Source organism: Myodes glareolus, chromosome 8, assembly GCF_982192425.1.
Source record: "Myodes glareolus chromosome 8, mMyoGla1.1, whole genome shotgun sequence".
NCBI lineage: Eukaryota > Metazoa > Chordata > Mammalia > Rodentia > Cricetidae > Myodes > Myodes glareolus.
Window position 1 is genome coordinate 73,790,507 of NC_142033.1, and position 13,710 is coordinate 73,804,216.

Here is a 13,710-nt window from a genome sequence, read left to right on the forward strand (position 1 = left end):
TCTTGCTGGTCAGCACCTGGCTGTCCCCAGCTTACTCCTGAATACCTGACGTCTCTGCCCACGGTCATGGACGCAATCACTTTCTTTACCTGACATCTTTGCCCACAGTCATGGATGCAATCACTTTCTTCACCGCCTCCTTCTTCTTCTCCTTCTTGTCGCTGTTGAGCTCCGCCTTCAGCTCGAAGATTTCCCCTAAGGACAGGAGGCAGCAATGAGCAGTGCACCCCACCCCCAGGATGATTTTTGCACCAACTTCCCAGAGAGCTAGATGGAGGTAGAGAGCAGCTGTAGGCTCTTGGCTTCAGGTAGGACAAGTGACAGAGAGGAAAGGTGAAGACAAAAATTAAGGAAATAGAAGTCTGGAAGGCCATGTAGGACTACAGGGATAGGAACCAAGGTCCAGGGGCTCACTCAGCTAGCCTGCTTAAGTGCAGAGGACAGCAATTTCCCCTCAGCCTTCTCACTTGCCCTGATTCCCTCAAGGCTGAGCAGAATTGGGAGTAGGTGGTGGCTGATCTCACACGTTGACTTTTCCTGTTTTCCCAGAACCCTGAACTCAAACAGCTTGCTCAGGGTTTCACTTCCTCAGCCTGGAGAAGAGAATTCAGCTGTTTTACGAGGGCTGCAGCATGTAATAAATTGTTCTCAGAACTTGATGATGTTGAAAAAGGAAATGAAGATGCGTAGTTGCTCCCCACCTCCATCCCACAGAGACAGTCAAGACTTGCTAACAGGTAGACAATTCCTGAACCTTCCTCTGAGCATAGATCCACACTAATTTTTTCCATATCCTTTCTCATTTCATATTCACAACAACCTGCCTTTCCCCATTTTACAGATGAGCAATGGAGTCTGTTTCATAGTGAATGGGACAGGCTAAGGTTGGAACCCAGAGGTGTTCCTTCCAAAGCCTACGCTCTAAATAAACCCCTTTGCTTGACTGGCCCTGCCATGGACACCCCTTTGCCTCTCTGACCCCATTTTCTTGCCTGCTCCTCTCTCTGGACTGGGCAATAATGCCTCTCAGCCTCAGCTGTGAAATGCCCATCTCAGTGCCTGGCACTCTGTTCTGCATCAGGAAAACTTCTGATATTAATTAGCCACGTGAAGAATTCTAGTCCTAGGTTTTTCTCAAGTCACTTGGGGGTAGGGTGAGACGGGACTGTTAAGTGGGGGAAGTTCTGAGAAAGTTCTAAGTAGAGTCATAGTGAGAAAAAGAAAATGAGTTGTTTTTGTTTTTAAACCACGATCACAAAAAGAGTAAATACAGTTGATTAAGAACAATGACCTAGGCCGGGTGGTGGTGGCACACGCCTTTAATCCCAGCACTCGGGAGGCAGAGGCAGGCGGATCTCTGTGAGTTTGAGGTCAGCCTGGTTCACAAGAGCTAGCTCCAGGACAGGCTCCAAAAGCTACAGAGAAACCCTGTCTCGGGGGAAAAAAAAAAAAAGAAAGGAAGAAAAAGAAAAAAGAACAACAAAAGAAGAACAATGACCTAGCAAAGCCTGAGCAGCGTCACACTACAGGAACTGCTTAACAGGACCAGGAATAATCCACAGATCCTGTGGTTCCAATTTATAAAGGAAGACATCTTGGGCTGGAGAGATGGCTCAGAGGTTAAGAGCATTGCCTGCTCTTCCAAAGGTCCTGAGTTCAATTCCCAGCAACCACATGGTGGCTCACAACCATCTGTAATAAGATCTGGTGCCCTCTTCTGGCCTGCAGGCATACACGCAGACAGAATATTGTATACATAATAAATAAATATTAAAAAATGTTTTAAAAAATAAAAAAATAAAGAAACACATCTTTCTCCTCCAAGACGGCCATGGACTCAGCAGACAAGGACGGCCTTTTCCCCCCTCCACAGGGGTGTTACTGTTCTACTCAAAGCTGTGGCAGGTGATGGAGGTCCGTCAACCCTGCCCCAAGAAGGCTGGTGAGGTGAACTCAGGGCAGACTGCTCTGAGATGCCTTTGTCTTCCAACAGGCCTCAAATGCAGCCATTAAACCTGGTTCCTGAATCACAGAAGGCAAGCAATTCTTTCTACCCCCAAGACTACACGTCCAGACTCTGGTGCTGTAGTCTCAACAGAGTTGTGACCCTGGTCTCACTAACTCCCTGCAGTCTTTATTACAATCAGCCTTGGGTCTTTCCTCACTTAAAAACTATCCATGACATCAGACTTAGATTTGCATCTAGATGTCTCTATCTCTATTCACTGTCTCTCAATCTCTTTCTCACCACAACAGGGCTTCACACAATGCAGGTTAAGCTTGAACTTGCTATGTATGTGGCCTTTAACCCCTGATCTTTCTGTCTTTGCCTCCCAAAGTTGAGACCCAGCACACCTGGCAAGATTGTCTTAACAAATAAGCAACAGTTGGACTGATAAATAAAGTGCTTGCTTGCTGGTGGCTGGAGAGAGGTTCAGTTGTTAAGAGCCCTGGCTACTTTCCAAGAGGAACCAGGTCTGATTCCTATCACCCACATGGTGGCTCACAATCGTCTGTAGCTACAGTTCCAGGGAATCCAGCAGCCTCACACAGACATGAATGCTGACAAAACACTAATGCACAGGAAACAAAATTTCAAAAAAAAATCTTTAAAAAAGAATTGATAAATACAAATAACATTTAATAAACAGACTTTGGATCTGACTCAGTGATTCAGCAAGATTAAGAATCAGGGCTAGAGGGCTGGAGAGATGGCTCAGTGGTTAAGAGCACTGGCTGCTCTTCCAAAGGTCCTGAGTTCAATTCCCAGCAACCACATGGTGGCTCACAACCATCTGTAATAAGATCTGGTGCCCTCTTCTGGCGTGCAGGCATACATGGAGGCAGGATGTTGTATACATAATAAATAAATAAATCTTTTAAAATAAATAAATAAATAAATAAAATTAAAAAAAAAAAAGAATCAGGGCTAGAGAGAGATGGCTCAGTGATTAAAAGCACTTCCTGAGGACTGGGATTTCATCCCTAGGGCCCAGATGGTGGCTCACAACTCTCTGAAACTCCTGTTCTGAGGATCCAGCACACTCTTCTGACCTTCTTGGGGACCAGGAGAAGACATACATATAGGCAAAACATCCATACAAATAAAATATATATATATAATGACTAGAACTCTTTCCGACGGCAAGCACTGGAAAGGAGAGGGTAAGGAAGGCCTGACTAGAGAGGTTAAAGCACATTGTCAGCCACAACAACTTCTACTATTTTTTTAAAAGCAGAAAGGAACAAAGTCTCCAAAAATATTAACCCAGCTTAGAAAACTTCAGTGCAGCAACTGAACTGACTTAATACTGAGTCATAAGAACTGCTGGGAAATGTTTATTATGATGTCAAATGAACAACAGGATAAAAACTTTTGCTCCAGCAAGAAGAACAATGCCACAGATAAGGACCAGTCTCACCCACAGCAGGCCTGTTGACAGACTGTGTACCTTCCCTGAGGAGGGGAAATATATTTAACTATTTTTAAGCCATTGGGAACAAATAAAGGTCTTTTCCATATGCTTAACATTAATGTTCTTCCTTGGGTTCTAAAAGGGACACTTGAGGATTCTAATGTCATCAACTGCAAACAGTTTCTGGATCATCGTTCCAATGATGTCTTCAAGCCTCTCCCCTCCCCATGCTCCCTAACATCAGGGATAGATCTGGGGACAGAGCATAGGCTGTGGTGGAATGTACAGTACCTTTCTTGGTTGTCGTGAAGTACTTTGAATCGGTCATTTTGGTCCTTTAACTGTGGCCAGACTCTGCAAGACAGAGAAGAAAAGAGTGGATCTGTGTTCTTTTCCTTGTTAAGTTAGGGAGCAAGAGAAGGATGCAGAGCACATGAAGCAGGGCAAGATAGCTATTTATCTCTTTTTCCAGGCACGTGAACTGTTAGGTCAGGGTTGGTCTTATTTTGGAGGTAACTGAGGGAATCTATCAGTGTTTTGACTGTCCATATCTTTTTGACTGAATAAGTTTCCTTCTAGGAATCTCTCTCTCAGAACAGGAGCCTGAGGTCATCTGGCTTTTTCGGTATTGTTATTTATGACCATACTACTGGGACATACTTCCATGGCTTTCAGCAGGCAGACAGTTAGAGTAACTATCAATTAATCCATAGACTAGAAGTAAAAATCCATAGACTTGAAGGTCAGTCACAGTGGCCCCCCTTGCAGTGTTCATCCTGTTCCGCTGTAGGGCTCAGCTCACCAAAGCTCAGGTGGTTCTATCCTCATCTCATGTATGCAAGGGATCTTGAGAAATGCTGTTTAAGGAGGGAGGGTGGGGACTGTAGTGACAGCCAGGAGTTAGAGCACCGGCTACTCTTGCAGAGGATCCCAGATTTGTTTCCTACATGGCAGCTTACAACCACCTATAATTCCAGTTCCAGGAGATCCAAACACACGGCCTCCAAGGACACTGCACACACATGGTGCACATACAGACACTCACTTAGGCACACACACATACCCATAAAATAAATAAGTATTTTTAAATTTTATTTCTGTATACTAGTGTTTAGCTTGCATGTATATCTGTGTACTGCATGTGTGCCAGTAGGGGCAAGAGAAAATCAGATCCCTTGGAACTGGAGGTGCAGATGGTTGCGGGCACATGTAGGTGCTGAGAAGTAAACCCGGGTCCTCTGAAGAACAGCTGGTGCTCTTGACTGCTGAGCCAGCTCTCCAGGCCCCTAAGTAAATAAATCTTAAAGAAACAAGGGGGTTTCTTCTTCCCACAACTTCCCTCAAGTTTCTAAAAATCTACAATTCTTTCTAGAAGGCTTATGTTTACATACCATGACTGTACCATTTCTCAAGTCTGTCTGGCCAGTTTTCTTACAGCATCTCTCAAGATATTATCCAACTGTTAAGTCAGGAGGTCAAAGAAAATACTGAAGCTCCCAAGTTCATTCAGCAAACATTTACTGAGCAACTACTTTGTACCTCAACAGTTCCTCTTGATCAACGGATGAAAGATTTAAAAGGAAGTGTAAGGGGCACTAGTGAGATGGCTCAGCAGGGAAAGCACTATGCCATGCAAATTTGACCAGAGTTCAGTTCCTTGGATCTCTAAGGGACCAAGAGAAGTGACTCCTCAAAACCGACCTGTGATCTAACATGTGCATTGTCACACACACACGCCAACAACAACAACAACAACACCGACAATAAAATAAAATTATTTTTTAAAAAAATAGCTAAAGAGCAGGCCATGGTGGCACATGTCTGCCATTCCAGCCTTGGAAAGGAGAGGTAGAAGAATCATGGCTAAGGTCAACCAGAGCTACTAATACTGTCTCAAAAGAAAAGTTACCCAGAGGTCACAACACCTTGGATAGCAGCAACTTCTAGAACTGCTCTGAGATTTATTAAGAAGTAATCATTTATTGGCACCTCTACTAAAATTAGAGGTTTATGGGGCCAGAGAGATAGTTCAGTGGTTAGCAATTAACGTGAAGACCAGAGTACTCAGAACTCATGCAAAGCTGAGCAGAGATGGCAGCCTACCTATACTTCTGGTCAGAAGGTGGAGTCTCCAGAGCATGCTGCCTAACAAGACTTAGCCATATCGTTAAGCTCTGAGTTTGATGAGAAGGCGAAGACCAAGCACAGATAATTCTGGACATCATGCAACCCCACGAACACCCATACACAAGCAAACCATGCATATATGAAAATGAGAAAAATAACAACCAGAGGTTTTGGGCAACAGCCTTTTCCTTTTCATTTGTGCATGGGTGTGTACTTGTGTGTGTGTGTGTGTGTGTGTGTGCTGTGCATGCTAGAGGCTAACATCAAATGTCTTCCTCAGTCACCTTCCATCTTACTTTTTTGAGAGGTTCTCTCACTGAGCCAGGAGCTCCCTGATTCAGTTAGACTGGCTGACCAGTGAGTTTTTGGATCCACCAGCTTCCACCCCACCAACACTGGCTTACAGTCATGCACCTCTGCACCTGGGCTTTATGTGGGAAGTTGGGATCAGAACTCATGTCCTCACTTTATTGACAGAACCAATCCCCAGTTTTAACTGTGTTTTACAGAAAGAGGCTCAAAGATGCTGTGTAACCTCTCAAGTTCACAGCTTGTAGGTGCTGAGTGGGGAGCATCTCAGGTCTACCTGAGCTTAGGGCTTATGCCCTGTTGATGAAGTTCTTCCCCATTTGAGAGGGAGGGCAGGGCTTTCTCAGCACTAAGGACTTAATCGAAGGGGAATTTTCTGATCTACCTGTAGTTTTTCACGGTAAAGAAAAGCCACACACCTGCTGGATGTAGTGGTGGCACACCTGTATGCACCCAAGGGGCTGAGGCAGAAAGACTGTGAGGTAAAGCCAGACTGGGATACCCAGTGAGATCCTGCCCCCCCTGCCCCCCCCCAAAACCAAGCCAGGTGTAGTGCATGCCTTTGATACCAGCACTCAGGAGGCAGAGGCAGGTGGATCATCTCTGAGATCCAGGTCAGCCTGATCAGAGTGAGTTCCAGAACAGCCAGGGATACATGGAGAAACCCTGTCTCAACCCCCCTCCCTCAAAAAAAAAAAAAAAAAAAGACACCTGAAGTTGGTGAGTTAATAGCTCAGGAGGGAAGGGTGTTTGCTGCCAAGCCTGATGACCTGAGTTCAGTCTCTGACCTCCACATATTGGGAGGAGCGATTTTTAAAAAAGTTATTCTCTGAAGTACAAAGTGCAGGTGCACAAACACAAGAGAAAGGGAGGAGGGAGGGCAAGAAAGACAGACATCCAAATGGAGCAAAGTCACTTCATTTTGTTCATTCAGTTGTCTCAATGGAAGGGACTCAAATATGTAGCCTTCTTTGTATTTCTTATTATGAGGAGGCTAAATGAAAGGCCACGAGGTGACCAATGTGAGCTACATAGTCTTTCCAGCCTGACTATTTTTGTCAAGTCCAGCTCATATTATGGCAGGATAGCTCAGTCATCAATGGAACACTAGCATGGACTGTCTCAGGTTTAAGCTCCTAAGGATGCCATAGAACAGTGGTTCTCAACCTTTGGCAAACCTCTATCTCCAATTAGGATTCATAACAGTAAAAAAATTATAGTCATGAAGTAGCAATGAAGTAATTTTATGGTTGGAGGTCAACACAAGATAAGGAACTGTATTAAAGGACTGCAGCATTAGGAAGGCTAAGAACTGCTGCTTTAGAATAAAAGAGCAGAAGCTTCACTAACAACAGTATAAAGAAGAAAGACATAACACTACTTTTCTTTTACTAAGTTCAGAAAGAATGAAGGCCCTCTCCTAGAGCTGCAGGAAAGAGCAGAAGAGACCAGATCTAATGACATAAGCCCTGAATGGCGCTTCAGAAAAGATCCAAGTGCTATGGTGGAGTCTCTTCTTTGCTGGGCCCCACAACATGGCCCAGGGCTAAAAAGAACCCATAAGGGGAGGGGCATGTGGGCTTGCCTCACGGCGGGCATTATCTACCCTCATATAGGGCTCTGCATAAGGCCAGAGTCCAATTAACAGTTCTTCAAAGAAACATAAAGGGACCATTGGAGATCCCACGGACACTAGTTCACTGACAGTTCTATTATGTAATGCACTCATTATCAATGGCAATTTACTTAAATATGTTCTTTTGCACACGCACACAGCCACTTTTTTCAGAATGCTCATAATGAGAAGGTGAAAATGACAATAGGTTTTCTGTTGTATCATAAAGGTCTACATGGTTAAGAAATCAGATTTGAGAACATAACTGCCCAAAGGGTCCAAAATAGGAGAGTCCCTGTTCCTTGCTGAGTCTAAGAGAATGACTGAGGCTGAAGGGAATAGTGACATGGCTGTGCATGCCTGTAGCACTTGCACTTGAAGAAGCCATGGGAAAGCAGCATGTTCCTCAAACTGCCTGCTGTGGCCTGCATCAAATCCCTCTCCCAAGAGACCAAATGTGCTGAGACCCTATTGCCTGACACATCTGATCAAGCACATGAACCACATTTAAAAGTAGGTGGTCAGCTTAGGCAAGACAAGGTGTAAAGTTTGGATTCTATCTTTGTGAGTGGCGGGGAACATTTCAAAAGAGGTAGTTGGGTGTGACAGTTCAGGAAATAGAGGCAGGAGGGTTGCCATGAGTTTGAGACTCACCTGGACTACATAGCAAGACTGCCTCAAACAAACAAACAAACAAACAAACAAACAAACAAACAGAAACCACTCTGATGGAAAGAGACAGCAGCATTTGGGGCTGGGATCCCCTCAATTTTAGCATTTACGAGTCAAGAAAGGCCTCAAGGGGACAGCACTCCTGGAACAACTGGTTTGCTCTTCAGAGAGCCATGGCCATTGTTCCGCCTCCAGCATGCCGTGCCACACCAACAGAGACTCTTGATGCCGCACCATATGACAAATTCCTATTAACCCTATTAAATGTTATGACAAGCAAACATTTTTATATCTATGTATTTGCTGAGGGGCATGTGTGGAGATCAGAGGACCAGGAAACTGGTCGTCTTCTTCATCTTGTGGGCTTCAGGCACAGATCAAGTCTTCAGGCTTGATGCGATTGTGTCCCGTTATCAAGTCATTTCCATGACAATAACCTCACCTTTTGAGACTTAAAGAAATATACTAAAAGTTGAAAAGCAGCAGTTTCCCTTAAGCACTGCAGAATAACTAAGCAGCTCTTGCTGTGAATCACTGATTCTGGGTACAGAGATGGGAGACAAGAATGGAAAACTAAATCCAAAAGAAAAGAATCCCCCCCCCCCACCCGGAAAAAAAAAGATTCACTTCATAGAAATACTCCTGGCTAGGCCAGCAAGATGGCTCAGTGTTGATAAGGCAATCTGACTTCGATCACCAGAACCCATGTAAAGGTAGATGGAAAAACTGACTCTATAGACAATGGCACATGTGCACACACACGAAGGGAGGGAGGGAGGGAGGAAGGAAGGAAGTTGGGATTAGATTTAAGAAAAGTTCTCAATATTTTTTCAAATATTTTGTCTTCATACAATTTACCTAAATTTAATTTGTTTTGTTTCAAAGCAGGGTCTCTCTGTGTAACACCCCTAGAGGTCCTGGAACTAGCTTTATAGTCCAGGTTCCAAACTCACAGAGATCCACTTGCCTCTGCCTCCGAAGTGCTAGGATTAAAGGTGTATGTCGCCACCACCGGGCTCTAAATTTAATTTTTTAAAAATATTTATTTATTTACTTATTATGTATACAATAGTCTCTCTGTGTGTATGCCTGCAGGCCAGAAGAGGGCACCAGATCTCATTACAGATGGTTGTGAGCCACCATGTGGTTGCCGGAAATTGAACTAGGGACTTTTGGAAGAGCAGGCAATGCTCTTAACAACTGAGCCATCTCTCCAGCCCTAAATTTAATTTTTAAAACAAGAAATATAAACCATTTGCTTTATCTGGACGTCATTTGGATGAGGTTGTAGAGCAGAAAAAGCAAAACTAAGCTATGGTGGTAGAAATTAGGACAAGGGTATTGGCTAAAGGGGGCCTGCGGGTGATTTTAAAATTTTTCAAACAAGAAATATAAACTATCTGCTTTAAGCTAATAAAATTAACTTAAGTCTATAAGGAAAGTTTTGAATGAACAATTTTTCTCCAATGACTCAAAATTGTTATTAGTAATGTGTGTGTGTGAGAGAGAGAGAGACAGAGACAGAGAGACAGAGACAGAGACACAAAGTCTCACTATGTAGCTCTGGCAAGTCTGCCTCTGCCTCCTGATTGCTGGGATCAAAAGGTGTGTGCCACCATGCCCAGCTGCTAATAACTTCATTTATGATTTTTTAAAAAAAATTTTAGAAAAAAAAAATTTTAGGTTTATTTATTTATTTTAGGTTTATTTATTTTATATGTAAGTGTTTTGCTTATAAGTATGCATGTCCATCACATGTGTGCCTAGTGTCTGAAAAGATCAGAAGAGAGTGGTAGATTCCCTGAAACTGGTATTATGGATAATGGTTGTAAACCATCATGTGGGTGTCAGGAACTGAACTTGGGTCCTCTGCAAGAGCAACAGGTGTTCTTAACTGGTGAGCCATCTCTCCAGCTCCCACAATACTAACTTTTTATCCTTCTGAAGTTAGTTAAATTCATTGCCTCTTTTTAAAATTACACTTACTGTGTACACACAGACACACACACACACACAGGTCCCAACATGGGTGTGTATGTCAGAGGCCAACTTGCAGAATTGGAATCTCTCCTCCCACCATGTGGGTCCCAGAGATAGAGCACAGACTTATCAGGCTTGGCAGCTAGTGTCTACCTCCTGAGCCATTGTGCTGGCTTCTATTTTAGTTTCCATGTTTTAAAATGGAGAGAGCACCATTTGCTGGTGCTCACATATTTTTTCTATTCTCTCTCACTCTCTCTCTTTCCCTCTCCCTCTTTTATGTGCACTGGTGTTGTGCCTGTATGTATGTCTGTATGAAGGTAATGGATTCCCTGTAGGTTCTGGGAATCAAACCCGCGTTCTATGAAAGAGCAGACAGTCACATATTTCTTCTAATGGGATAGCACGAGAATGAAAACTCAATGGCAACATGAAATGTAAACAAGAGCTGAGAAGTGCCTCAATGGTACAGCATGTACTGAGCATGCATTAAACCCTGGGTTTGATACTCAGCACCAAACAAAAACAGTCAACCAAACAGAATAAATAAACACCTAAACGATCATAGGATGTCATTTAGACAAAGCTATAGAGCAGAAAAGCAAAACTAAGCTATGGTGGTAGAAGTTAGGTCAGGAATTTTGGCTAAAGGGAGCCTGGAAGCTCCCTGCAGGTGAAGAAAAGGATCTGTGTCCTGATGCATATCCTGGTCACAATGTGTAGCTAAGAGCTACACGTGCCACTTGGTGTGAATTATATAAACATTAAAAACAATTTCTTAATTGGATATGCACCTTTAATCCCAGCATTTGGAAGGCAGAGGCAGGAGGATCTCTGTGAGTTTGAGGCTAGCCCGGTCTACAAAAGCAATTTCCAGGCCAGTGCTACAAAGACTAAGAGAGAGAGAGAGACAGAGAGAGAGAGAGACAGAGAGAGAGACACATGGAGAAAGGGAGGGAGGGAAGGAGGAGGAGTATTTTCAGCCAGCAAGATGGTTCATCAGGCAAAGGTACTTGTCACCAAGTTTGACAACTTAGTTTCATTCCTGGAACCCCATAGAGGGAAAAAAAACTTATCAGGTGGTCCTCTGACATTATGCAGGCACCATATTAAAAAAAAAAAAGGCTAGGAGCCAGGCAGTGGTGGCACATGCCTTTAATTCTAGCACTTGGGAGGCAGAGACAGGTGGATCTCTGTGAGTTCGAGGTCAGCCTGGTCTACAAGAGCTAGTTCCAGGACAGGCTCCAAAGCTACAGAGAAACCCTGTTTCGTAAAACCAAAGAGACTAACTGCCTTACACACCTCTTAGCGTAGTCTGGCAGGAGCTTTAAAAACTTCAAATGTACTTAGTTGTTGGTCTAGCAATAGAACTTCTAGGTCTTTCTATATAAAAACAAAAGGTTATTTACTCAATCAACAACCTTTGAAATAGCAAATACCATGACTATTTTAACACATAGAGATCCATTTGCCTCTGCCTCCTGAGTGCTAGGATTAAAAGCATGTGCCACTATTTCCAGTTATACATACTTTTAAAAAAAAGTTTTATTTTATGTGTATGCCCGGTGCCTGCAGGGGCCAGGGAAGGGTGTGGGATCTCCTGGAACTGTAGTTACAGATGGTTGTGACCACCATGTGGGACCTGAGTCATCTGGAAGAGGAGTCAATGCTCCTTCAAGTCCTCTCTCCATCCCAACATGCTTTTATCATAACTATCCAAGACAGTAAATGGAAATGCAAAATGCAAAACATATGAAGTATGCTAGTATCATTATTTTAAATGAATATTAATAAAAAAACAAGTATCTTAAAAGTTTGCAAATGCATCTACTATCTTTTTTTTCCTCCCCCAAGACAGGGTTTCTCTGCGTAACAGTTCTGGCTCTCCCGGAACTCGCTTTGTAGACTGGGCTAGTCTCGAACTCACTGAAATCTGCCTGCCTCTGCTTCCCAAGTGCTGGGATTAAAAGTGTGCACTGCCACCACTGCCCAGCCAACATCCACTAGCCTTAAAAGGACAGAAAAGTTATCAGTAGTTTCTTCCAAAAAGGAATCTAGGTGATTGATTAATGAATGGGGTGTGAGACTGACTCTCCATTTACCCTTTGATAGAAATGTATTGTTTATTCACATTACCTGTTTAAACATAAAGCAGTTTAGATTGATTGGTACATTTATCCCAAATGCTAGTCCATCAATAAGCTCATTCTTTAGCCTCAGCTTTAACTCTCCCGCCCCAGAAAGCTTCCTTCCTCTGTATCCAGAGGGACACAGGCCTCCCAGCATTGAACTCACTTATATCTCCAACCTCTTCCACAGCCTTCTTCATGCCTCTAATTTGGGATCTGTTCTCTTTAACAATGTCAAATCAGTGACTGGCACTGTGCCTGGCACATTCCAGGAGCTTACCAAATGTTGGCTCACTCAGTGAATGAAAAGACAGGTTCCCAAGGAAGTTACAAAACCAAGGACTCACAACAAATCATACTCCGTGACAAGTACCAGACAGACCAGGAACAGAAGGCTTTGCAGTTAGCTTTCAACAAACACAGCAAGGCTGAGTCAATTCCAAGACAGTTGCCAGAAGTCTGGCTTTGCTATACAAACAGCTGTGTGGCCCTGGGAGTAAAGTAAATCTCCCAACTCTGGCCTTATATTTTTCAGTTGTCAAAGAACTTCAGACCCTCTTCCCCAACACACACAATAGGTGAAAGTGGAACTGAGACGACAGAAGGAAGGCTGGGGGGCTAGATCCCAACTCACCAAACTGTGTCTCAGGTTTTCCCCCTCATCAGGGACCCCTGGAAGCCCATAGTTCAGTGCAGTTTGAAAACCAGTCAGGTCAAGTGGTAATAGCAAACACCTTTAATCCCAGCCCTTAGAGGCAGAGGCAGAGGCAGGCGGATCTTTGAGAGTACGAGGCCAGCCTGGACCACAGAGTGAGTTCCAGGACAGCCAGGACTGTTACACAGAGAAACCCTGTCTCAGAACACACCAAAAAAAAAAAAAACCAAAAAAACCCAAAACAGAATAAATAAAAAACAAACAAAAGCAAAACAAGACAACAGAAAAACAGAACAGACTTCTCCCACATTCAAATGTTCTGATTTGCCACTCAACAAAGTAGTCATTTCCCCACTAGGGGATGTTTTTTTGGTGTCAAATAAAAGGAAATCGAACGTGATCACTGTAAATGCATAATATAAGGGATCAAGAAGGGAAAATTTCAGTAGTCAGCCAGAGCCAGTACACCTTATTAGTTTTCCGTTTATTTGGGCATTTTTACCTTTCTTTCTTTGTCTGTGTTGGGGTGGAGGATGTACACGCACAGCTTCAGTGTGGCAGTGAGAGGACAACTTGTAGGAGCTGGTTCTCCCCTTCCACCACGTGGATTCCAAGAATCGAACTCAGTTCATCAGGCTTGGTAGCCAATGCATTTATCCACAGAACCATCTCACAGGCCTTGTTTGGATTTTTAAGACAGAATGCCCTGATTGTTTTGTTTTTATTTGTTTGTTCTTGTTTTTTTTTTTTGTCAACTTGATACAAACCTAGACATATTTAGGAAGAAGTGATCTTGAGAAAATGCCT

The 13,710-nt window shown here is 43.5% G+C and overlaps 1 protein-coding gene across 3 annotated transcripts in view; it reads right to left on the reverse strand.

Annotated features, from left to right (window-relative positions):
- The window catches only part of Ap1b1 (adaptor related protein complex 1 subunit beta 1), a 53,502-nt gene that overhangs the window by 26,674 nt on the left and 13,118 nt on the right, over positions 1-13,710 (reverse strand). For all 3 annotated transcript variants that reach the window (XM_048449900.3, XM_048449898.3, XM_085692092.2), the window contains exons 2-3: positions 3,708-3,770; positions 90-195 (exon numbers count right to left, since the gene is read on the reverse strand). In XM_048449900.3, the coding sequence (XP_048305857.1) occupies positions 90-195; positions 3,708-3,744 (143 nt within the window). In that variant the 5' untranslated portion in view covers positions 3,745-3,770. The remainder of the gene's footprint in view (positions 1-89; positions 196-3,707; positions 3,771-13,710) is intronic.